This window comes from Geotrypetes seraphini, chromosome 14 (genome assembly GCF_902459505.1).
Source record: "Geotrypetes seraphini chromosome 14, aGeoSer1.1, whole genome shotgun sequence".
Taxonomy (NCBI): Eukaryota; Metazoa; Chordata; class Amphibia; order Gymnophiona; family Dermophiidae; genus Geotrypetes; species Geotrypetes seraphini.
This window is the reverse complement of record NC_047097.1, coordinates 17,187,420-17,212,902: the sequence shown is the minus strand read 5'-3', so window position 1 is coordinate 17,212,902 and position 25,483 is coordinate 17,187,420. Positions and strand designations below refer to the sequence as shown.

General features: G+C 42.8%; 1 protein-coding gene across 8 annotated transcripts in view; it reads right to left on the bottom strand.

Moving 5' to 3' along the window:
• Positions 1-9,855: 9,855 nt before the first annotated feature.
• MYO5C (myosin VC) overlaps positions 9,856-25,483 on the bottom strand; it is a 193,059-nt gene continuing 177,431 nt past the window's right edge. For all 8 annotated transcript variants that reach the window (XM_033919677.1, XM_033919675.1, XM_033919679.1 and 5 more), the window contains 2 exons: positions 18,837-18,917; positions 9,856-10,631 (listed from right to left, as the gene is read on the bottom strand). In XM_033919677.1, coding sequence (XP_033775568.1) covers positions 10,479-10,631; positions 18,837-18,917 — 234 coding nt within the window. In that variant the 3' untranslated portion in view covers positions 9,856-10,478. The remainder of the gene's footprint in view (positions 10,632-18,836; positions 18,918-25,483) is intronic.

Below are 25,483 nucleotides of genomic sequence, written 5' to 3'. Positions count from 1 at the left end.
AACACCTACAGTGCATACCCGTGATGCTGCCGACCCTGTCCAGTTCCAGGAACGACATCGGTCTTCCTCACCCAGTACCGCCTCGGTGCGCTCAGGCAAATCTCTCTCAAAGACCCGCCATGCCGAGCCCTCCACACCGATGTCCAAACGTATGCACCCCGACATTAGGGACCCGGACTTGGGGGAAGACTCCCCTCACGGTACCGAGGAGGACTCTTCGTCAACCGACGAAGAACCCTCCATGACCGACACCGTCTCAAAACCAGAGCAATCCTCTTTCTCCAAATTCCTTAGGGAGATGTCAGCAGCTCTTTCCATTCCCTTAAAGTCCGACTCTAAAAAGTCTCATGCTTTCCTCGATGCCCTAGACTTTGAGCAACCTCCCAAAGAATTTCTGAAGTTGCCCGTCCACGACATCTTACGGGAAACTTTCTATAAAAACTGGAAGGCTCCCCTCACTGTTCCTCGAGCCCCTCGTAAATTGGATAGCTTGTACCGGGTTATTCCAATCCCAGGGTTTGACAAACCTCAATTGCCCCACGAATCCCTCCTGGTGGAATCTACTTTGAAAAAATCTCAGGGTTCCAGTGTATATGCCTCCACCCCTCCTGGCAGAGAGGGAAAAACCATGGATAAATTTGGTAAGCGCTTTTTCCAAAATGCCATGTTAGCCAATAGAGCCAACAACTACACCTTCCACTTCTCCTTCTACATGAAGCATCTGGTGCAACAGCTCTCCTCCTTACAGAAATATCTTCCTGAACGTAAGGTCCCTCTTTTCCAGCAAATATTTCTAGCCTCCTCCAACTCAGGAAATTCATGGTTCGCTCCATCTACGACTCATTTGAGCTGACCTCTCGCGCATCTGCCATGGCGGTGGCCATGCGCCGTTTGGCATGGCTGAGAGTCTCTGACCTAGACATTAACCACCAGGACCGCCTGGCGAACGCACCTTGTCTGGGTGATGAACTCTTCGGAGAGTCCCTGGACTCAACAACCCAGAAGCTCTCAGCACATGAGACCAGGTGGGACACTCTGATCAAACCTAAAAAGAAGACTCCACCTGCTCGCGCCTACAGACAGCAGTCTTCCTACCAGTGCAGGTTCTCGGCCAGACCTCTCAACCCGCCTCAACAGCAGCCTCACCGACCTCGTCAACAGCATCAATCTCAGGCTCGCTCACAGTCTCACCAACCTGCCAAGCCTCTCCCTCCGTCAAAACCATCTCAGCCCTTTTGACTTTTTCCTCCAGGGCATAGCCAGTCTCCCACCATCATAGAGAATCTTACCTGGGGCTTTTCATAGAAACATAGAAACATAGAATATGACGGCAGAAAAGGGCTGTAGCCCATCAAGTCTGCCCACCTTAATGACCCACCCCCAGACTTCACCCGGCTAGAGATCCCACATACATATCCCATTTCTTTTTGAAATCGAGCACGTTGCTGGCGTTAATCACCTGCAATGGAAGTTCATTCCAATGATCGACCACCCTTTCGGTGAAGAAATACTTCCTGGCGTCGCCATGAAATTGCCCACCTTTGATTTTCAGCGGATGACCTCTTGTGGTTGAAGGTCCTTTAAGAAAGAATATATCGTCTTCCACCTCGATGCGGCCCGTGATATATTTAAAAGTCTCAATCATGTCCCCCCTCTCTCTACGTTCCTCGAGCGAGTATAGTTGTAGTCTATTCAGTCTTTCCTCATATGGGAGGTTCTTGAGTCCCGAGACCATCCTGGTAGTCATTCGCTGAACCAACTCGATTCTCCGCACATCTTTTTGATAATGTGGTCTCCAGAATTGAACACAATATTCAAGATGAGGTCTCACCATGGTTCTGTACAGGGGCATTATAACTTCAGGCCTCCGGCTGACGAAACCTCTTCGGATGCATCCCACCATTTGTCTAGCCTTGGATGCAGCTTTCTCCACCTGCTTGGCAGTTTTCATGTCTTCACTAATGATTACTCCCAAATCACGTTCTGCCCCAGTCCTAGCTAAGGTCTCACCATTCAGAGTGTAAGTTCTGCATGGGTTTTTGCTGCCTAGGTGCATGACCTTACATTTTTTGGCATTAAAGCCCAGCTGCCAAGTCGAGGACCAATGTTCCAATAAGAGCAGGTCCTGCTCCATACTGTCGGGTAAGGTGCTGTTATCTACTATGTTGCATAGTTTCATATCTCTCTTTATACTCACCTTCCTCTTTCTTCAGTTCAGGTTTTACAATGCATGAAACGTTACATTCGAGATTCTCTGTATTAACATTCTATAAAGTTGCTATTTCATTACAAAATTATGGAGTGATACACTTGAGATTTTCTGCATTAACATCCTGTATGGTTGCTAGCTAGCTTGTTACAAAACTTGTTCTTTCAGGCAAACAGCTTTTGAAGTTTGTTCACGCAGCTACATGTTTTGTGTTCTTTTATTGTCTTATGTAAATATTATGTTATGCTGTAGTTTTTTTTTAGAGTTTTTTTTCTCCTGATGAAATATGGTATTTTGATGGTCCTATTTCCATATTTTTACTACACAGCTTTGTTTTGTCCCAGACCTGTTATCTGTGAACATATACGCAACAGGTTTGGTTTCATTTTTATGAATTTGCATATACATTATCATATGTTATGTTTGTCACATATACATATCTTTGACATATTTATCATTCGTTGTATTTATATGTATGTATTTATTTATTTGATTGGCCTCTGGTATTGATTTATTTGTATGGCTTATGAAAAAATTGGTAATTTTTATTTGATGTCATTTAATATGTTGTGTTATGTTTTTATGTTTAGTGACCCCTGATGCAGGCGTTCCTCAGATGCCAAAACACAGTGCTGTGTCGGGTCCACAGCTTATGCTTGTGTCCTTTTCTGAAATAAACAAGTTGGTTTTACATCAGTGATCTTCAGTGGAGTATTCATTGTTCGTTCCCACTTCCTTTTAAGAACATAAGAATTGTACTATTTTATACCTGTGGGTCCTCTATCCTGTTGGACTTTTTAATGTTACCATTAATACCTGCAAGGTGGGGAAACATGAATTCATATTGGCGTTATAATATCCCCTGATGTGACATAGATAAGTGACTGCTCTCTTTATATTTTGAATATGATTGAGTCATAGTATACATTGGAATATACAAAATAATATATCTAGGTATTACGAATCCAATTTGGAATATAAAATAGATGATTTAAGGATTGAAAAATCAGGACTGATTATGAATTGTGAATAGAACAGTAAATACATTGCTTTTATGTGAGTATTTGTTCTTACCTCTGATGATCCCTAAAAATGGAAAAATAATATTTTTGACATGTGGTGGTTTGATATAGGAGTTGTATGGAATTCACATCGTCTAACTGAATTATAAACACACAACATTGTTACCATGAATGCACGGCCATTTTTTTAAATTACCACATGAGCTCTCCGGAAAAAAAACCCTGAAAACCTACCTCTTTGACACTTGAACATCTCAGATCTTCCCCTGCCCAAATGTTCCCCCATGTCTCCTCCCCTTCTCTCCCTGCCTCTCTCCACTTCCTCTCACTTCTCTTTGTAAGTCGCCTTGAGTCTGCTTAGGTATGCACGACACAGAAATAGAAGATTAGATTAGCTCCCATGCAGTGTCTGTGCACTAACTGTCTGTTTATGGCACGGCCCCTCATAAAAAAAATAAAATTGTTTAGCACATGGTTAGTACATGCAGATTTCAGAATTACTGTGTGATGCTTTAGTGCATCCCGTGGTATTCCATTTTGCACTGCATTAGGCATGTGTCAGCACCAAACACAGCTTAGTAAAAGGACCCTAAGTTTGGCTCTGAGGCAACAGAGTTAAGTGACTTGCCCAAAGTTACAAGGAACAGTAGTACGATTTGAACCCTGGCTCCCAGCCCACTGCTCTAACCAATGAAAATGGTAGAGAAAGCACAAAGCAACTATCCCATGCCCCAGGCATCCAACAAGCTGTGACTAGTTTGGGCCATCTATCATAATAAAACCCTTAGCGCGCATGCGCACTTGAAACTCCGTAATCTCTGTGGCCATGATCCTTAGCTCTGTGGCCCCGCCTGTGCAGTAGAAGGAGCCTGTGATGTTTTGTGTGCGGCGGTTTTCTGGCTCCTACTGCGCATGTGGAGGCATGGAGTTTGAAGTTACCATGGCGGCGACTCCCCCCTCCTGCCCTCACTCCGTCTAACACTAAAAGTATCCACCGATGAGGAGGACAGTGCACTGAACCAAGGAGCCAAGAGAAAAGAAGCTACGGGGAACCAGCTCGTGCTCCTCATCGTGTATGACATGGTGAGGAAAGCCACTAAAACTTTAGGGTCCCCGCCGGCAACAGTGCTGCTTACCGGTATCAGGGCATTCAAGTAGCACCAGAGTGACCGAGTGGCATAATAAAGTGTTTTTGTAATTTGAGATGGGGGAGAAGGGCAGTATGATAGGTTATTAAGGGGAGAGAGACAGAAATAAAGAAAGGCACACACAGAAAGACAGGGGGCCAGGGAGAGAGACAGAAAGACAGACAGCGGCTAAGGAGAGAGACAGAAAGAAAGAAAAACACAGACAGCGGCCAAGGAGAGAGAGACAGAAAGACAGACACACAGACAGCGGCCAAGGAGAGAGAGACAGAAAGACAGACACACAGACAGCGGCCAAGGAGAGAGACAGAAAGACAGACAGACACACAGACAGCGGCCAAGGAGAGAGACAGAAAGAAAGAAAGACAGACAGGGGGCCAGGGAGAGAGACAGACAGACAGAAAGAAAGAAATGCCTAAGTCTATACATCTATTCTAGCACCCGTTAATGTAACGGGCTTAAACACTAGTAATAATAAGCAAACCTATGTTTTCTTGGTGCCTTGGTGTGAGTGAAGTAAAACGGAGGATGGATTGAGACATCCGGGTTTTACTTCCATTGAAAGCACTGGAAGTAAAACCCGGATGTCTTAATCTGTCCTCCTTTCTCTGGAGCCAGATGGTAACCTTTAGTTACAGTTAGACCTGCTGTCTATTGGTTTTGTAAAGTGATGACCTGTTTCTTTCATTGCTAAAATGTCGTTCGGTAATAAAAACATTTACATCAAAGAATTTTGTCCAAGTGGTTTATGGAAGAGGTAAGGGGAGGGGTTGAGTTGGGCAGGGCACCTTGTGCCAAGTCATTTTTATGGACTGAAAATTCTTTTAATAGTACCACAAGGTGGCTGGTGCCTGAGAAAAAAAAAATCAGTATCTAATTGGCTATGGTTGAACAGACCACAGATAAGAAGTGCCTAGTTCAAAGTCTGCTATGATAATAGTTACCACATTAAGTATGCACTATTTCACGTGCTAACTGCACAGCACAGTAGTAAAAAGGGACCCTTTCTTACTACTGTTTATACTGTTTTCATAGTAATATTGCTTGTCTAGAATTTTAATTGAATGCCTGTATTGATTTCAGATATCTAGAGCAGTGGTTCCCAACCCTGTCCTGGAGGACCACCAGACCAGTCGGGTTTTCAGGATAGCCCTAATGAATATGCATGGGGCAGATTTGCATGACAGGCACTTACATTATATGCTGATCTCTCTCATACATATTCATTAGGTCTATCCTGAAAACCCAACTGACCTGGTGGTCCTCCAGGACAGGGTTGAGAACCACTGATCTAGACAAGCAATATCACTATGGGTGTAATAACAATAAAAAATTTTACCATATTGTCACTAATGCAACACATATGCTGTCATTTACAAGGGGGTGCTGAAAAGATGCCAACAAAAAGTGTGGAACTCCAAGCCGTCATGAAGTTCCTATTCCTGCAGAAGAAACCTCCAAAGGAAATCCGTGAAAGTACGTATGAAGCAAACATTGAGTGCTAAATGCCCATCCTACTCCACAGTGTGCAAACTTTCAGCGTGAAGATTTCGAGATCAAAGATGCAACAAGGTCAACTCCTGAAATTGTTGACCATTTCCATTACCTGATTTTGGCACATCAGTGTACATTGGCTAAAACAATTGCTGAGATACTACAGATATCCAGGGATGGATAATCCATGAACAGTTGGGATGCAGAAGCAGTCAGTCAAGTGGGTGCCCAAATGTTTGAATGCTGACGAGAAACAATGGCGAGTGGACACTTCCAAGTTGATTTTGCAGCATATTTAGCATTTGGAACGATTAGTTACTGTGGATGAAACATGATTATACTACTATGATGCAGAGACAAAACAACAGTCCATGCAATGGCAGCCCTCAGGTTCACCAAGGAAATTCAAGACTCAAAAGCCAGCAGGAAAGGTCATAATCACAGTGTATTGGGATCAGGAAGGTGTTGTAATGACTATCTTCCGAGAGGCCAAACTGTCAATGCAGAATACTAGTGTAACTTGCTATGCCAATAAGAGGTATTGAAAGAATAAAGGAGCGGGAAGGTGTGGAAAGGAGTTATCTTTTGCAAGACAATGCACCTGCTCATAAGAGACAACACGATGGAGGTTTTGGCGCAGCTGGGGCTTCAGTGCATAGACCAGGAGTGTCCAATGTTGGTCCTCGAGGGCCGCAATCCAGTCGGGTTTTCAGGATTTCCCCAATGAATATGCATGAGATCTATTTGCATGCACTGCTTTCATTGTATGCTAATAGATCTCATACATATTCATTGGGGAAATCCTGAAAACCCAACTGGATTGCGGCCCTCGAGGACCGACATTGGACACCCCTGGCATAGACCATCCACCCTACTCACCAGACCTAGTGCCATCTATTATTTCTTTCCAAATCTTAAAAAGAGTGTGAAAGGATGACAGTTTGAATGATTCGGAGGTGATTGCAGCAGCGAAGCAGTATTTCAATGACCAGACATCAGAGTATTTTTTGGAAGGGTTATAGAAACTTGGGACACGATGCGCCATGTGCGTTGAACTTAGGGGTGAATATGTGGAATAACTTGTAAATTTCTTTTCTTGGTTGGGCTGAGAATTTTTCAGTACCTCATGGTAAAATATTTTTCTGTGTGGTAACAGTATAGGAACAAGAGGGGAGCACTCACAGGCCTCACACTTAATCGCAAAAATTTCTCACACTTTCTATTAAAAGGACCTCAGTATATAATGGCAGATAAAGACTGCAACAATAATTAGAGTTACCATATGGCTCCAGAAAAAGGATGGATTGAGACATCCAGATTTTACTTTCCCTGAGAATAATGGAAGTAAAATCCAGATGTCTCTTCCCAGCAACATCTATTTTAAGGGATGGGCTGGGGTCATCTTTTTGGGCTTTCTATGTGTGTGTGTGTGGGGGTGTCTGCTCGGGCTTTCTACAGGCACAGCACCCTTCCTCCTCTCTGCCCCCACCCTGCTCCTCTCTTTGCCACGCGTGCATGCCCCTTGCTTTCCCCGTACCTTTTTGCTGCCCGCATTGGCGCTCTCTCTGATGTCACATCTGGGATCCGTGCCTAGGAAGTGGAATCAAAGGGTGAGTGGACACCGACGTGGGCATGCTACTCACGCCAAAGTTAAAAAGGTACAGGGAAGAGGGTGTGCGCGCAGCAGGGGGGGCAGGGAATAGGTCTGGGGAAAGGCACCACGCCCCCTTACTACACCAGATTTTAAGTGTTATTCTATGTACAGTAGGTTACCCTCCCCCATGCCTTCTATTCAGGGGTATAATTGCTGCTGCACTCAGGCCACCCCCATGCTTCTCTTCAGCTGCACTGCTGCCCTGTGCATGTCACCCCCCTTGCTTAATTCCCAGGATCCTTTGTGACTTTCCTTCCTCTTCTGAGTCCATTCCAGGCATCCACAAACCCACTACCCTCTCCATAAGAAATACTGTCTGCTATTGTTCCTGAATCTACCTTCTTGTGCTTCATAACCAGTCTCAACACACCCAAAATCTCACTAGAATTCTCATTTTCAGGATATTCACCCTGACCTTATATATTGAAATTTCATAGTCAGTCTAATTACATGCATTAACCTGGTACTGACTTTGAAGGATAAGAATGGATAACATCTAGGTCCAGGCTGCTTCTTGCACTTGCCCTCTGCTTAGATATGTAGGACACAAGATGCAGCTTTGCTTTGAAGCAGAAGTTCAGATACCACACCCCCACCCCTAAAGGGGCAGATGAATGTTTTTCTCACCAAACCCTTTCAATTTGCTATTTCCGAAACTTATTTTCTAGGCGGATTTCTATGGTGGTTCTCTGCAATGCGTCTAAATCTCAAGGAGGTGTGTTAGAGACATGCTGTGGGTGGGCCTAGGGTAGAGTTACCAGATTTTCCCAAAGGAAAATCTGGACCCATGGCCACACCCACAGGCCCATCCAGTTTTGCCCCATTCCGCCTGCGTCACATCTCGTTCCACCCCCCAGCCCCAACCTAAAATTCACGCATGCAGGGATGGGAAGTGATGACATCACTGCATTGCGTCCATGCATGCGCGGATGCCTCCTCCTGATGCGATTTTGACAGGAAGCTTTGCCAAACGGACCAGATGACCACTGGAGGGATATAAGTATGACTCCCTCCCCCAAAGATGTAAATGAAACAGTACATACCTGCCTGTATGACAGCTTTAGATGTTCTGGGCAGTCCTAGTAGAGCAGTAAGCAGGTCACTGGAGTGGAATAGTGGTCAATGCAGTAGACCCAGGTCCATATCCCACTCTACTACACTTGTGGTAGAGGGTGTGAGCCCATTAAAACTCACCGAAAACCTACTGGACCCAGCTCTACATCAGAATAGCCCTTATGCCTGCAGGTGTCACCTATATGATGGTCCAATGGGGTCTAGAGGGCTCACGCCCTTTATGAGAAGTTCACTGTAGTGTCTCCCGAGCTGCTCTGTTGGGATGTTTATGTGGCCAGTCTACTACAAAAACTGCCCCTCCCACATTCCAATGCCTTGTTTTGTGTTGTTTTCTTTTGGATGTTTTTTTTTTTTCCAAAAAATGGCTCATAAAGATGGCCATTTTAAATAAATAATTTTGCAGTTTTGAAAATGGGCATTTTTGATTCAGGATTTTTGTACTTCTTCCACAAAATGTCCAAACTTGGGCTTGGATATCAAAGCAAAAATGGTCCTCTATGAGTATACATCCAAAATGTATCTGTCTGTCTTTAAGAGTTAGGGTGTTCCAGAAACAGGGCCTACATCTATCCATGGAGTGGCAATACCCAGCTGCAGTACAGATAAATTTATCCATATAAGCAGATCACACATATAGTCATTCTAAGTTTATATGGATATCTGTAACAGAGTGTATACTCTCCCAAGAACCTGGAAAGAGAAGCAGTATAAGAAAATCAGTTGGGTTAGAAGAGGGAAATCTCTAGGAGGAAATGGCCATTTTAGGAGCCCTCTGCTGGGTAAAAGTGACCTAGGGGTCTCTGAGAAAATGTTGAGGTTCCGAGCAATTGATAGGATCTTCAAGTTCCTCGCCTCATTCATTCAATTTTCTATACCATCCTCCCAGGGGAGCTGAGAAAGGTTTACATGAATTTATTCAGGTACTTGAGCATTTTTGCTCAAAAATTAGTCAAACTGCCGAATTTTGAATGACTCTGGAGTCTTAGAATGATAAAAGTGGACTTTTCACTGAGCCTCATTCTCTTTGGACCTTTGGTGGACTCCTCCTTTACCACTCTAACCTGAAGCAACAATAAGAAGAAAGAACATATCTGGCCCTTATTCAGAGTGAGTTCCTCCTAATCCAGCATAATTAATCATTCAGATTCTCCAACAATATTTATCTTGTTGCATATCTCCCTTGTGTAAGGTCCTTAAATTGAGAGCTAAATTACAGCATTACCTGTATAGTATTGTAAATAAACTTGCTCTGTTCTGTAGAATATGAATCTAGTCTTTTTTTAATGTTCTAAGCATGTTAAACATACAGTGCTATTCCCCAAACTAACATCAATCAATCTACAGTATATATAAATATATTATTTCACATTATTGCAGCATATCCTCCCCCACTGATAAGGGCTTTATGTTTTGGGGAGAAATTTCTTGGCCTTTTGATATGTTGCTCTGTTGCTTTTTGACATGCTCCGGCATTCACTTTCTTGTATTTTTGTTCCTGTATTGTATGAAATTTTCAAAACCCAATTACAAAAAAACCCACATTCTAACAAAAATGATGAAGAGGCGATTTATGTTTTTGTAAAGGCGTGATCATCCAGCACCTCTGGGATGCCCTGGACCAGTAAAAGTACCCAAGAATTATAAATTACAGTTGGCAGTGTAGTTTCAAAGCCTCAGACCTTTTCTTCTTTTCCTGTTTTCCTTTCTATGAGATATGCATGGATACAGGTGTTGCAAATAAGGACATACAAAGTTAACAGTCTATAGTGTCCTCGCCTTTTTTTTTTTAATTGCTTTCTTTATTAATGAACGAAGCCCAAGGGGTTCATCTTCATGTAGTCCTTTCAGGATGAAGGAAAGCATGATGTTCTGCTCCTCTCTTACAGTCTTGTTAAGAAGCCAAGCTTGAGACTGCTGGGGATTTGGATCCCTTCCAGGGCGTGTGGTGAAGGGCTGAATGGAAATGTCACTTGAAAGAGGTATTTGCTATCTAGCATCAGCTGGGGGGCATCTTCTCGATTGCTTAACTTAGACTGCAATAAAACCATGATCAATCATTAAAACATTTGCTACAGATTCAAAATATTTCTGCTATAAATGATTGCACGGCTAACTATTATGTAAAGAATTCCTGCAAAATTCCCACGAATAATCTAGCAGTACAGTGGAGAGAGATCGATCTATACACAGACAACAGCCTTTGTCTTAGAAACACGGCTGGCACTAGGGCAGTGCAAACAGGGCACTTGCCTTGAGCCCTCATATACAGAAGGGTCCACAAAGCCGCTTAAAACCAAAGGAAGCACAGCCTGGCGGGCAGGCTTTGGGGCTCCTTGCAAATTTCTGCCCTGTGCCCTAGCATGGCTAACATTAGCCCTGCTTACAAATTATCGTACAGTAGTGGAATTTCAGCACTTTTGGGAAAATAGAGGGCACTTGGAAATTTGTCCTAGACATGCTGATATCCATTATTAATGCACAGATTGTTCTATCAGCACACGATTGATTTCCTTATTGATTCTAGTAAGAAAAGTAGTATATATATCCACAGGGTAAGGCAAAAAAAAGTAACCCCCTAGAATTTTTTGCTATTTTCTCAGCAATCGCTTAATTTCAATGAGAAATTTTACATACTTATTTAGTCATCATACCTACGGATTACTATTACACAACATTTAATTATCATAAGCTATGTTGATGTTATTGATATTTTAGCATTACTATCTAGTGATTTTTGCATGTTAAAAATGTTATTTTACTATGTTTTAGTTCTAACATCATTCAAATGACACAATTGACAATGTGTCAGAATTTCATAGTCACTGTGAATGCTCAAAGTATCAACCCCTCAGCTTTGGGGAGTTCTTAACAGACTTGACGACTGGTTGCTGTAGCAGGATGCCCCAGATCATTTGCAGTGCTTCCTTGATCAGCTATTTTTTGCTACTTTGGGTAACACAGAAACAAGATGGCAGATAAAAGCCAAATGGCCCATCTAGTCTGCCCATCCGTAGTAACCATTATCTCTTTCTCTCTCTAAAGATCCCACGTGCCAATCCCAGGCCCTCTTGAATTCAGACACAGTCTGTCTCCACCACTTCTTCCGGGAGACTGTACCATGCATCTACCACCCTTTCTGTAAAAAAGTATTTCCTTAGATTACTCCGGAGAGCTTGTGATAGGCCTCCAACATTGCTCCCCAGACAAAAGTATGCTGTTAATGATGTCACAGTAATATAAACTGGTATTCTGTTCTCCTCCACCCCCCAAATAATGGTAGTTTCTCAAGCCGCGGCGCACTAAAGGTAGTGGCTGTGGCTCGAGGCATCCATAAATGCGTGGACATTGCTGTGATGATGTCATGCTCATGAGTGATATCATCATATTGACATCTGCGACATGTGTGAAGGCCCTTCAGATGGGCCCCGAGATGCCAGTGGCGGGTGCCAGTAGGGAAGAGGGCCAGAGAGAAGGAGAGGCATTGGCGCTGGCTCATTGCCTACAGCAATGTTTCTCAACTCGGTCCTGGAGTACCCCCTTGCCAGTCAGGTTTCCAAGATATCCACAATGAATATGCATGAAAGAAATTTGCATATAATAGAGGCAGTGTATGCAAATCGAGTTTATGCAAATTCAGTGTGGATATCCTAAAAACCTGACTGACAAGGGGGTACTCCAGGACCGAGTTGAGAAAAACTGGCCTACAGGATATGCCTCACGTCGCAAGAGGCACGTCCTGTAGGCAGCTGGCATCGGTGCTTCTCCTCCTCCACAGTGTGCTGTGGCACACCTGGAATCTCAGGAGGCATACTAGTGTGCCACAGCACACAGTTTGAGATACAACACAGTTACTTACAGTAACAGCTGTTATCTAGGGACAGCAGGCAGATATTGTCACACACGGGTGATGTCACTGACGTAGCCCTGGCACGGACCACTTCAAAAGTGCATCGCCACTTTAAGTCTTTGGAAAGTTTGCGATAGCCCGCACTGCACATGTGCGAGTGCCTTCCTGCCTGACTAGGCGCGCGGTCCCTCAGTTAAGATAAGCCAGCTAAGAAGCCAACCAGGGGAGGTGGGTTGGTTGTGAGAATATCTGCCTGCTGTCCCTGGATAACACCTGTTATGGTAAGTAACTGTGCTTTATACCAGGACAAGCTGGCAGCATATTCTCACACATGGATGACCTCCAAGCTAACCAGAATGGGATGGTGGGAGTGTTGGCATTTAAGAAAATAAATTTTGTAATACTGACTGGCCAAAGTGCCCATCCCGTCTATTGAAAGACTCCAGACAATAATGAGAAGTGAAAGTATAAACTGAGGACCAGGTGGCAGATGTGAAGAGGCAGACGGAACTACAATCAATAAATGCATGGATGAGGAGATGGTGTGAGGAAGAGGGGTTCCACTTCGTGAGGAACTGGACAATGTTTTGGGGCAAGAGCAAGCTCTTCAGGAGAGATGGACTGCACCTGAGCACGGCGGGAACTAGACTTCTAGCAAACAACGTCAGGAGAGGAATGGAGCAGGCTTTAAACTAAGAAGAAGAGTTGACGATTCGGAAGAAGGTATCCCATGAAGATACCAAGTGGGTAAAATGCTGGGAAGAAACAACGGGCAAAACACAGGAGATGATTGATCCAGAAGAGGAGGATAATAGGATTGTAGCACAGGAAAAGAAAATAAAGATCGAAGCACAGGGAAAGGAAATGAAGATTAAAAAATACCAGGACTTAAGTTGCTTATATACTATTGCAAGGAGCCTAAAGAACAAAATGGGGCAATTAGAAGTCATGGCCAAAACTGAGAACCTAGACATCATTGGAGTATCCGAAACATGATGGAATGAAGAAAACAAATGGGACATAGAACTGCCGGGGTACAAACTCTATTGCAAAGATAGGTCAGGTCAGAAAGGAGCAGGAATAGCCCTATACATAAAAGAAAGCATACACTCGACCACAGTGGACACAGCAGTGACGACCAACAAATTGGAATCGCTATGGGTTAAAATACTGGGAAGGAAAGAGTCCGAGATAAAGATGGGCATGTATTATTGTCCACCTGGGCAAACCGAAGCTACCGATGAAGAAATGGAAGCAGAGATGAAATGAGAATGCAAAAGCAGCAACATGATTATTATGGGAGACTTCAACTATCCCCGGATAGACTGGAGTCTTGGAAAGTCAAAATGCACTAGGGAGACCGGATTCCTGGAGGCTATACAGGACTGCTTCATGGATCAGCTTGTCAGAGAACCGACGAGAGGGAATGCCACTCTGGATCTAATTCTTAATGGGCTAAGAAGACCTGCAAAGGAAGTGGAAGTAGTGGGACCGTTGGGAAACAGCGATCACAATATGATCAAGTTCAAAGTTGAAGTAGGAATATCGAAGGGAAAGAGAACCACAGCGACAACTTTCAACTTCAAGAAAGGAAACTACGAAGCGATGAGGAAGAAACTTAGGAACAGCTGAAAGAATTGGCAGATTGTAGAGCAAGCCTGGTCTCTATTCAAGGACACAGTGAGCGAGGCACAAAATCTGTATATCCCCAGATTCAGAAAAGAGTGCAAAAAGAGCTGAACAAAAGACCCGGCGTGGATAACTAAAGAAGTGAAGAAAGCAATAGGTGATAAGAAGAATTCATTCAAGAAATGGAAAAAGGGTAAAACCGAGGAAAACTGGAAAGAACACAGGCAGTATCAAAAAGAATGTCACCTCGTGGTTAGAAAAGCAAAAAGAGAATATGAGGAGAAGATAGCCAGGGAAGCACGAAATTTCAAACTGTTCTTCAGATACGTTAAAGGGAAGCAGCCGGCCAGGGAGGAGGTGGGACCGTTGGATGAAGGAGATAGGAAGGATGTGGTGAAGGAGGAGAAAGAAGTGGCAGAAAGACTAAACACGTTCTTTTCGTCAGTATTTACAAATGAGGACACATCCAACATACCGGAACCTGAACAAATCTTCAAAGGAGAACAAGCAGAAAAATTAGCATCCATGGAAGTAAATCTTGAAAACGTACACAGGCAGTTAGAAAAACTAAAAACTGACAAATCACTGGGCCCGGACGGAATCCATCCCAGAGTACTGAAAGAGCTTAAGGAGGAAATAGCAGAACTATTACAGAAAGTTTGTAATCTATCCCTGAAAACAGGCGTGATCCTGGAGGACTGGAAGATAGCCAGCGTTACACCCATCTTTAAAAAGGGATCAAGAGGTGACCCAGGGAACTACAGACCGGTAAGTCTGACCTCGGTTCCGGGGAAAATGGCGGAAGCGCTGATTAAAGATAGCATCGAGGAGCATCTAGAAAGGAATAAACTTATGAAAACAAGCCAACATGGCTTCTGCAAGGGAAGATCGTACCTAACAAACTTATTGCATTTCTTCGAAGGAATTAAACAGATGGACAAAGGGGACTCACATAGACATCGTATACTTAGACTTCCAAAAAGCCTTTGACAAAGTACCCCATGAACGCCTACTTCGGAAACTGAAGAACCATGGGGTGGAAGGAGACATACACAGATAGATCAGAAATTGGCTGGCGGATAGGAAACAGAGGGTAGGAGTGAAGGGCCACTATTCGGACTGGAGGAGGATCACGAGTGGTGTTCCACAGGGGTCGGTGCTTGGACCGCTGCTATTCAATGTATTTATAAATGATCTAGAAACAGGGACGAAGTGCGAAGTAATAAAATTTGCAGACGACACCAAACTATTTAGTGGGGCTAGGACTATAGAGGAATGCGAAGATTTACAAAGGGACCTGAACAGAATGGGCAACGAGATGGCAGATGAAGTTCAATGTAGAGAAATGCAAAGTCTTGTACATAGGAAACAGAAACCCAAGATACAACTACACGATGGGAGGGCTGTTACTGAGTGAGAGTACTCAAAAAAGGGACTTAGGGGTAATAGTCGACAAGACAATAAAACCGTCAGCACAGTGCGCAGTGGCCGCTAAGAAAGCAAATAGAATGCTAGGTATAATCAAGAAGGGTATTACAACCAGAACGAAAGAAGTTATCCTGCCGTTGTATCGGGCAATGGTGCGCCCACATTTGGAGCACTGCGTCCAATATTGGTCGCAATACCTAAAGAAGGATATGGTGATACTCGAGAGGGTCCAGAAGAGAGCGATACGTTTGATAAAAGGTATGGAAAACCTTTCATACACTGAAAGACTGGAGAAACTGGGGCTCTTTTCTCTGGAGAAGCGGAAACTTAGAGGGGATATGATAGAGACTTACAAGATCATGAAGGGCATAGAGAAAGTGGAGAGGGACAGATTCTTCAAACTTTTGAAATCTGAAAGAACGAGAGGGCATTCGGCAAAACTAAAAGGGGACAGATTTAGAACCAACGCTAGGAAGTTCTTCTTCACCCAACGGGTGGTGGACACCTGGAATGCGCTTCCAGAGGGCGTGATAGGACAAGGAACGGTATTGGAGTTCAAGAAGGGATTGGACAATTTTCTGAAGGAAAAGGGGAAAGGAGGATATAGATAGAGGGTTACAATACAGGTCTTAAACCTGGTGGGCCGCCGCGTGAGCAGGCTGCTGGGCAGGATGGACCTCTGGTCTGACCCAGCAGAGGCACTTCTTATGTTCTTATGGCAGTTTTACAGATTTCCTCAATAGGCGTAGATCTGAGGAAAGCTACAGAAGCTGCCATAGTTCGGACTTTGTGAGCTGTGACACGACTCTACAGGCACAGTCCAGTCTGAGCATAGCAGAACGATATACATGCAGCTACCAAGTTGGAAATTGTTCTCTTGGAAACAGGATGCCCCAACTTATTAGGATCAAATGAGATGAAAAGTTGGGGAGATGTTCTATTTGGCTTTGTCCTGTCGATGTAATAGGCCAAAGCACGTTTACAGTCCAGAGTGTGCAATGTCCTTTCTCCTGTATGAGAATGAGGCTTAGGGAAAAAAACTGGGAGAACAATCGAGTGAGATGAAACTCCATCACAACTTTCAGAAGTAACTTGGGATGCGTGCATAGAACCACTTTATCATGATTAAAAACTGTGAAGGGTGGATCTGCCACCAACGCTTGTAACTCACTGACCCTCCTGGAAGAAGTGAGCGAGATAAGAAAAACAACTTTCCAGGTAAGGATCTTCGAGATGAGCCATGGTGATTGGTTCAAATGGTGGCTTCATCAATCTGGAAAGAACTACATTAAGGTCCCAGACTACAGGAGGAGGCTTGAGAGATGGTTTCACATTGAAAAATCCTTTTATGAATCTGGAGACCAAAGGATGAGCAGTGAGAGGTTTTCCTTCAACTGGTATATGAAAAGCTGTAATAGCCCTGAGATGGACTCTGATAGTTGTAGATTTCAGTCCAGAGTCAGAAAGATGAAGTAGATAATCCAACACAAATTCCACTGACAAGGAAGTTGGATCGTGAGAAGAACGCTGAGGTGAATCTGAACTAGCAGAATCCTCCTCATCAGAAGAGAGTGGTTCCTGCTCAGAGTCTCCCAATAAGTCTGAGTCCTGAATGGAATAAGGACGGTGCCGAAGACTCGGTGTCGAAGGCTCAAGGTGTTTCATCTTACGAGAGGCCTTCCAGGACCGCACCGGAGTCACCTCTCTAGATGTTTGTGTTGAAGACGACTGGTGCCATGGAGACGGGTCCACACACTCCTGTATTGACGGTCTCGGCACCGGTGGAGCATTAGTTAAAAGTATGGTTGGGGTTGTGAATTGTTCAGATTGGACCGGCACCTGGAGAGTCAGTGTCGACATGGGCATAAGCTGTGTCAGTACCAACATGTGAAAATGCTCACCCAATTCCTCCCGAAGCAAATTGTCAATCTTTTGCTTTAGGGAGAGCATCGGTACCATTTGCTTTTTAGCCAGTACCACTGGTGCCACACTCCGGTCCGGCGATGAGGAGGCCGATGTCGAGGCACTCACTGAAATCGGGACCGGCGCTTACGGGACTTCTTAGAGGTCGGCATCACTTGACTCAATGCCATTTTGACCTGTAAATTTTGAATATTGACCTGTAAATTTTAAATAATAGTGTTTTATAATAGTGGGGACTGCATTTTTTTTTAAGGACACTCATTCGAGAAGCAGTCTCTAGATTAATAGTCTCTAGATTAATAGCTCTTCAGTAGTCTTTGACCCAGAGTTGCCCATTGGCCACTGCACCAGGTTCGTGTGAGCTCCCCGTTGGCGGCCCTGGTGCTACCTGGAGGTGTTGGAGGACAGCTGCACTGATGTTTTTGCCTGGGTGGTCCATGAGGTGTTTGCAGTGAGCCACCTTTTTAACTCGGTGCTTGCGGGGGACGTTGGTCCTTCGCAGATTGGCGGGAGATTTTTGCGGACCGGCACCAGTCCACGGACCGGCGGTTGAAGAACACTGCACTAGATGATGTTTTATCAAATTGGAAAATGCTTGATTTTTCACAGCTGCAACAATCATTCGGTATTTTAAAGTCTCGAATTTATAAGTGGTTGCAGTTGAAGCAGGCCATTCAGAAAGGGTTCCCTGATTGGTGCAATCTAAAAAATCAGTATAGCTTGCTGGTCCTATGCTTCCAGACAGATTTGCTAGGGCATCAGGCAGCCAAGTGGTATAAATTAATATATGGCTATATGAATAAGAAACCAAAAACGAGCATTGAGATTAAGCAGCAGATTTTGGGATTAAAAAATCCAAATGTACCCAGATTTGTCCAAAGACATGCAGAGGCGTAGGAAAGAATTTTTGTTGTTAATGCCAGGAGTGTTATCTCTGGGGGGCGACTTTTTATTTGCGATATCCTTGCAAATGTATTCATTATTCCTCTAAAAAATATGTTTTCTTTGAATCCTTTCAACTGTCTACTTTCTTATCGCTTTTGCGACTGGAGAAAGGAAAATAGATAAGAACTAGCCTAATTAGAATGTAATGAGCTCAGTTAGCCAGTATGTGCTTTCCTTTTTTCTTTAGGATCTAAATCTCGCTTTGTAATCTTGGATCCTACAAATTGAGGACTTGAGCTGAATTTAAGCACAAAACAATATTTTGACTGGAACATTATTTATTTTTGTGTAATGCTCAAATTTGCTTTCTGTACAAGTTTATACTTGATTATGTAATTGAAAATTATAAATAAATATATATTAAAAAAAATTATTGCACATAAATGGCAGAATATCAGAGAAGCTAAGATGGGTAAGTTTTCATGACATGCTAATTGGCTGAAATCAACATTCAGAAAGAGATTACCTGAACTTTGCGTACAAATGATGGTGCTACTCGCTTTTCAAAGTCATCTATTGGGGTGTATGAATTCAGGATTTTTACTATCTGTGAATAAAAGATAAAGGGAGAATTTAATAAGTTAGCAACTTCAGATACAAGTAGTACCTCAGATTGAGACAGGTTATTACAGTGGTCTCAAACTCAAACCCTTTGCAGGGCCACATTTTGGATTTGTAGGTACAGTGGTGCCTCACACAACGAACTTAATTGGTTCCAGGAGCAAGTTTGTTATGTGAAACGTTCGTTATGTGAAACACGTTTTCCCATAGGAATACATGTAAAAAAAAATAATTCGTTCTGCAGCATAAAATATGCTAAGATGACATAAAAAAGATAAATTTTTTGTTATTATTTTTATTTAGATACATCTAAAAACATACATCTCCCTGTCCTTTTACTTCCACTATCTTCCTATCCCATCTCTATTCCCTTTTGTCCCTCTCCCCATGATCAATCATCTCACCACCTCTCTCTGCCCTCACCCTCAGGGTTCAAGATTGCTTCCACTCTTTTTCCTGTTGTTCTCTCTGCCTGTCACCCTATGATTTAGCATCCCTTCTGCCCTTGTCCAATATTTCCCCTTCTCTCCCTCCCTCTCATCCCCTGCTCCAACATGTGCTTTCAGCGGCCTTCTCCCCCCTTAAGCGTCTTTTCTTCTCCACTCCACCTTTCCTCCCTCCCTGCCTCCACCTTTGTGGCGCTTTTGCACCCGACCGACAACAGAACAGGCCCGGTCGGACAAATCTCCCTGTCCTGTAGCCGCGAATCTAAATTACCTTCTTACAGCAGCTGGAGTAGTGAAGCTGCTGTAAGAGGTAATTTAGATTCGCGGCTACAGGGCAGGGAGGTTTGTCGGCCGGGCCTGTTGTCGGTCGATCGGGGGACCTGACCAGCTGTGCACATTCTTCGGGGCGGACCGCCCCCTCCCCCCCTCCCCCCTCTTTCGTTCGCCATTGCCTTCTTCCTACCTGCCCTGCCGCAGCCGCACACAGCCGAACGGAAGTCTTCCTGATGTCAGCGCTGACATCGGAGGAAGGGAGGGCTTTGCTTAAGCCCTCCCTCCGACGTCAGCGCTGACATCGGGAAGATTTCCGTTCGGCTGTGTGCTGCGACAGGGCAGGTAAGGAGAAGGAGACTACCCTCGACCAACCCCGCTGCGATCCAACCCTGCAGGAACCCCGGACTTCGTTGTGTGAAACGAAGTCCGTTGTACGAATCAAGACATAAAGTTCGTTGTGCGCAGCGTTCGCTGTGCGAGGCGTTCGCTGTGCGAGGCACCACTGTACTCAGAAAAAAATAGTTAATGTTTATTAAAGAAATGACAATTTTGAATGAGGTAAAACTCTTTATATTTTATAAATCTTTCCTTTTGGCTAAATCTTAATAATAATATTGTAATTTACAGCTGAAGAGACATATGATCAAGAAACTGTTTTATTTTACTTTTGTGATTATGATAAACATACTGAGGGCCTCAAAATAGTACCTGGAGGGCCGCGAGTTTGAGACCACAGGGTTAGAAGCATCTGAATGTAATATAATATGGTTCTCGTATCCCGCTAATTCCCACCAAACATTGGTTCAAAGTAGATAACAAAAATAAAACAGAGAAAGGAAAGAGGGGAAGAGAGAAAAACAATTAAAAAATGTGATTAAGAAAAATGTTTTAAGTAGATAAATTTTCAAATTTTTGTGGAAAAAGTAAGAAGTAGAAGCTTGTAGGCTATCCTGTTTTTAATGAAGTTCATTTTCTAAACTTTTATGTTTTGTATACACATCACTTTTTTTCAGAAAAGGTGCATAAGGGGCAGGTTCTGCTCCTTAGTGCGCTCCTTCGTGCACAGCCTGAGGGCACCTTCATTTTTAACATTAATTCGGGTCCTGTTGATAAAACCTACAAGCAGCACACTTCCAGAAGCTTATCTCTTACTTATTTATTACTACTACTATTTATTATCTCTCTTTCTGCTGTCCACCTAATTATTCTTATGTTTTTAACCATCGCTATAAACGTAAAGGTGGTGGCTTTAAACGCATTGAAAATACTTGATATTGTGTTTACATCAAAATTTCAAATTTCAAACTTGAAGCTTAGCCATCATCTATAATAATAATCTAGTTAGTCCCATAGATTATTCTTCCGGAAATCTGGCCATTGAATTTCTCCAAGTTAAACTCAATGTTAATCCAAAAATTGACATTCTTCTGCTTTATATTCCTCCACCTATCAGTCACAGCAACCTAACTCCTCTGCAAAATTTAATCTTCGATTTCTGCTCTTCATCAAACCTCCCCCTGATCCTAGGTGATTTTAACATTCACTTTGATGAGACAACGAACCTTATCACTAGAGAAATTTTAACCCATAACAATGCCCTGAACCTACAATCAATAATTCAAGATCCAACACACTCTGCAGGACACACTCTTGACATGTTGCTAATTTCAAAATCACAATCCCTTTCGCATTCAGATCTTTACAACACACCTGTTCCTTGGTCAGATCACCATTTTATTTCTATCAAGATCTACCTAAAAAATAAAAAAACAATAGCTTCACAACCCAAAAAGATTTCATATCGTGATTATACAAAACTAGAACTATCAAATATCCTCTCTTCATTTAACCCAAAAACATTAAACATAAACACCGATTCATTGGAAGATCAACTTACTGCTTGGAATTCATCAACCAATTTCTAATAGATAATGAAGTACCAGTAATCACCAAAACAATTTCCACCCGTAAAATCCCAAACCTTTGGTTTTCAGATGAGCTTTTCCTGCTCAAAATACAACTAAGATCCCTTGAGAGGAAATGGCGTCAAAATAAATCTCCTACAAATTTAAAACTTTATAAAGAACATGCATCTTATTACAAGATGAAAATTAATTGCGCCAAAAGAAACTACTATTCCGCTAAAATTTTAAAAGCAAAAAATAATATATCTAACACAACAAATCTATGCCAACATTGTTTCTGGATAACCAACACAAAGAAAGAATTCAAAGTCAATTTTGAATAACCGATCCTCCATCCATCCAATCCATCTTTCAATTGTGTAACCTCGTTAAAATCCTCTTATTTGTTTTGAGTTCAAGTTCAATGTTACTATACACCAATTTCCAACTAAATGAATTCTGGTATCCGTCAAAACATATATAAACGTCAATCCAAAAAACAAATGATGTCATTTTCTTTTTATTTTACAATCCTTCTTTCAAGTATTTTACAGTCAGAAGATAAGCTTTGAGAGTCATAAATATTTCTTCACTGACAATAATCCAAACCTTAAAGGACCATAAGATGAACTTGAAATTCTTCAATATTTTGATTCTGGAAATATAGGATGTCCTGCGTACTTGTACGTGGTGAGCGTGTTGTTGGGGCAGCGGCTGGCTTGGCTCAGGAGAGGAACGGTTGTGCGTATGCTCGCACAGGATGGCGGCCGGCTTGGATCGGGAGCCGGGAGATGCTGATGGTTGGCAGAGGCATCGGCCGAAGCGGGAAAGCAGCCGCATGGGGACCCCAAGGGAAGGAAGCCACCATGCTGAAAGCGCTGCAACACCCACAGGCAGGTACCCACCCCTGGGCCACCATAGCAAACCTTGGTTGTGGAACGAATTGTTTGAGTTTACATTGTGGTCTATGGGGAACTTTGCTTTGATATACGAGTGCTTTGGCTTACAAGCATGCTTCTGGAACGAATTATGCTCGTAAACCAAAGTACCACTGTATATCAAATTTTTAATCTTTATTTTTAATGAAACAATTGTTACTAAAAAGATGTCTAGGTATTATGTTTTAACCAAAAGAAGTTTTGTAACCACAAAAAAATATATATTCTTTTTTTTTGACATTTTAAAGCATATAACAAGCAGGCATGAGTGACCAACAATCTAGGTCAATGAAATCAGCAACAATACAATCTGTCAATCATGCCTCAAAAATATAACAGTAGGAAAACATCCTACAAAACAGTAACAGAGAACAAAAAGACTGGTCAGACGTGGATAACAAAATATATAAAAGAAACACAAGGAAAAAATCATGTTCAGTCTTAGGATAATATACCTAATAGTATAGTACGTTAAAGGCAACACTTATCTCGGTGGATCCTGCCACCATCAACATTGATGTCTGTTCCAGACTCCCGATGCTCTGTTTTAGTCTGAGCGTTTCAACACAAAAAACGGGTCTTCTTCGGGGGAACTTGGAATAAAGCTGACTCTGCTGGGGCTTTCACGCAAACTTGCTCAAGTTCAATTTCAGCAGGAAAATTACTCCTCGGAATCTCATCACTTTTGTGGGTAAGTGTACACTTATGCACATAAACCCATTTTTTGCTATTGAGGTTTGGATATGGGTTTGATGTTGTGTAGGCTGAAATCTTTTTATCTCTTACTGGTAAGACAGCTACCGACAGGTCTACAGCAGTTGGCATGGGTGGATTGGATCATTAAGTGGGCGGTAGGCTGTAAAGTGAATCTGGTCAGGGAACAGGAATTTTACATGATCAAAAGGTTTTTGACAGACTTCTCCAGTTTGAAGTTTCTTTACCTTGGTACGATTCTCTACCATTGGATTTGCTTACAGAAGGGAAGTGAGGGAGGGGAAACGAAAAGGGGAGGCAGGAATGTGGTAGAGTTCATGGGTTTGTGTTTTGTAGAGGGGGAATATGAGGTCATATGGCCTTTTATTTGTATTAATTGGGCTGCTTATACTGTACATATGTTCAGTTGTATTATGCTTGGTTGCATTAGCATAGTTTGACTTTTGAGCTTTGTATTGTTATTATGCCTGTGCATATATTTGCATGCTTGTGCTTTTTCTTCAATAAAAGACTTGCTTAATTAAAAAATAAAAATAAAAGTATTGGAGCCGGTATTTGTAATACTATGCGTTTAAAAAAATACCTATTTTATTAACACTGGAGCTTCATTACCACTCTGTCCCTCCTAATGTAGAATACCCTTAGTTACTCAGGAGAAAGCAAACTCTCTAAAAGTGAGATGGTTAGGAGAGTTTTGTAGAGGTGGACTATCTGGAGAGGACCCCAGAGATACCATGAGGTTCAAAACAAATGCAAGGAAGTTTTTCTTCACCCAAAGGGTCGTGGACACTTGGAATGCGCTACCGGAGGAAGTGATCAGGCAGAGTACGGTACAGGGATTCAAACAGGGATTGGACGGATTCCTGAGGGATAAAGGGATCGTGGGATACTGAGAGAGGTGCTGGGATGTAACACAAGTATAGAAAGCTAACCAGGTAATAAGTATAGAAAGCCAACCAGGTCGTGCATGTGCAAGACCGGAGGGTTAGGACTTTGATGGGAAGATAGGACTTTAATGAGAAACCAAGGTGGCAACGGGCCCCTTCTGGTGATTCAGACAGGTCGTGACCTGTTTGGGCCGCCGCGGGAGCGGACTGCTGGGCAGGATGGACCTATGGTCTGACCCGGCGGAGGCACTACTTATGTTCTTATGTTCATATTTGATTAGGGTGCTGTTCTGTGCATAGCAGTGCATGTCATCTGAAAGGGCACTTCTACAACTGGGTGCCTGCATTTACATTCCCTTTGATGGGCATAAGAGTATGGAATCCCATCACTTTTGCGGGTAAGTGTACACTTATGCACATAATTGGCAGCAAAACAGCTGAGCACTCTTATGTAAGGGTGCATGTAAGTGAAGAAAAACAAAGAACAAACTCTGGATAAAGTCAATCAGCCAAAAATGAGCAGAGATGACCAAGGTATCCAAGCTGAAAAAAACTTTAACAGGTAAATTGCATTGAACACACTTCAAACAAACCTGACATGGGCCGTGTTTCGGTGAATGCCTGCTTCAGGGATTCACAATCTTCTTAAATTGTAAAAAATGCTGAAGTGCTGGTTCTGCTTATCCATTGGCGCACATTCTAAATAATGGACTGCAAAAAGTATTAAAATTTAAGGAGACTGTGAACCCCTGAAGCAGGCCCATGTCGGGTTCATTTGAAGTGTGTTCCATGCGAGCTACCTATTAAAGTTTTTGCCAGCTTGGATATCTTGATCATCTCTGCTCATTTGTGGCTGGCAGGCTGCTTATATAGCTTTCATAATATATATTAACAAATTAGATGATAGCAGATAAAAGACCTGTACACTCCATGCAGTCTGTCCAACAAGATAAACTCAATGTGCCATGTGATACTACATATGTATACTTGATTTGTCCTTGGTATTTGAGGCTGAATGTCTGAAGCCCCAGTGTAGTAAGCTGTTATCCTTTAGCATAGAACAGGGGTAGGCAATTCCGGTCCTCGAGAGCCACAGGCAGGTCAGGTTTTCAGGATATCCACAATGAATATATATGAGATGGATTGCATGACCTGCCTCCTTAAGATGCAAATCTACCTTATGCATATTTATGGTGGATATCCTGAAAACCTGACCTGCCTGTGGCTCTAGAGTACCAGGTTTGTCTACCACTGGCATAGAATATTATGTCTGTTTTTCCTGAGTCGATCTTACTCTCAGTCTGAACCATGGTGGGGGGCAGGGGGTTGTCATTGTTTTGTTTTGTTTGTTTTAACTTTATTAAATGAAAACGGCATCCTAAATCAAATT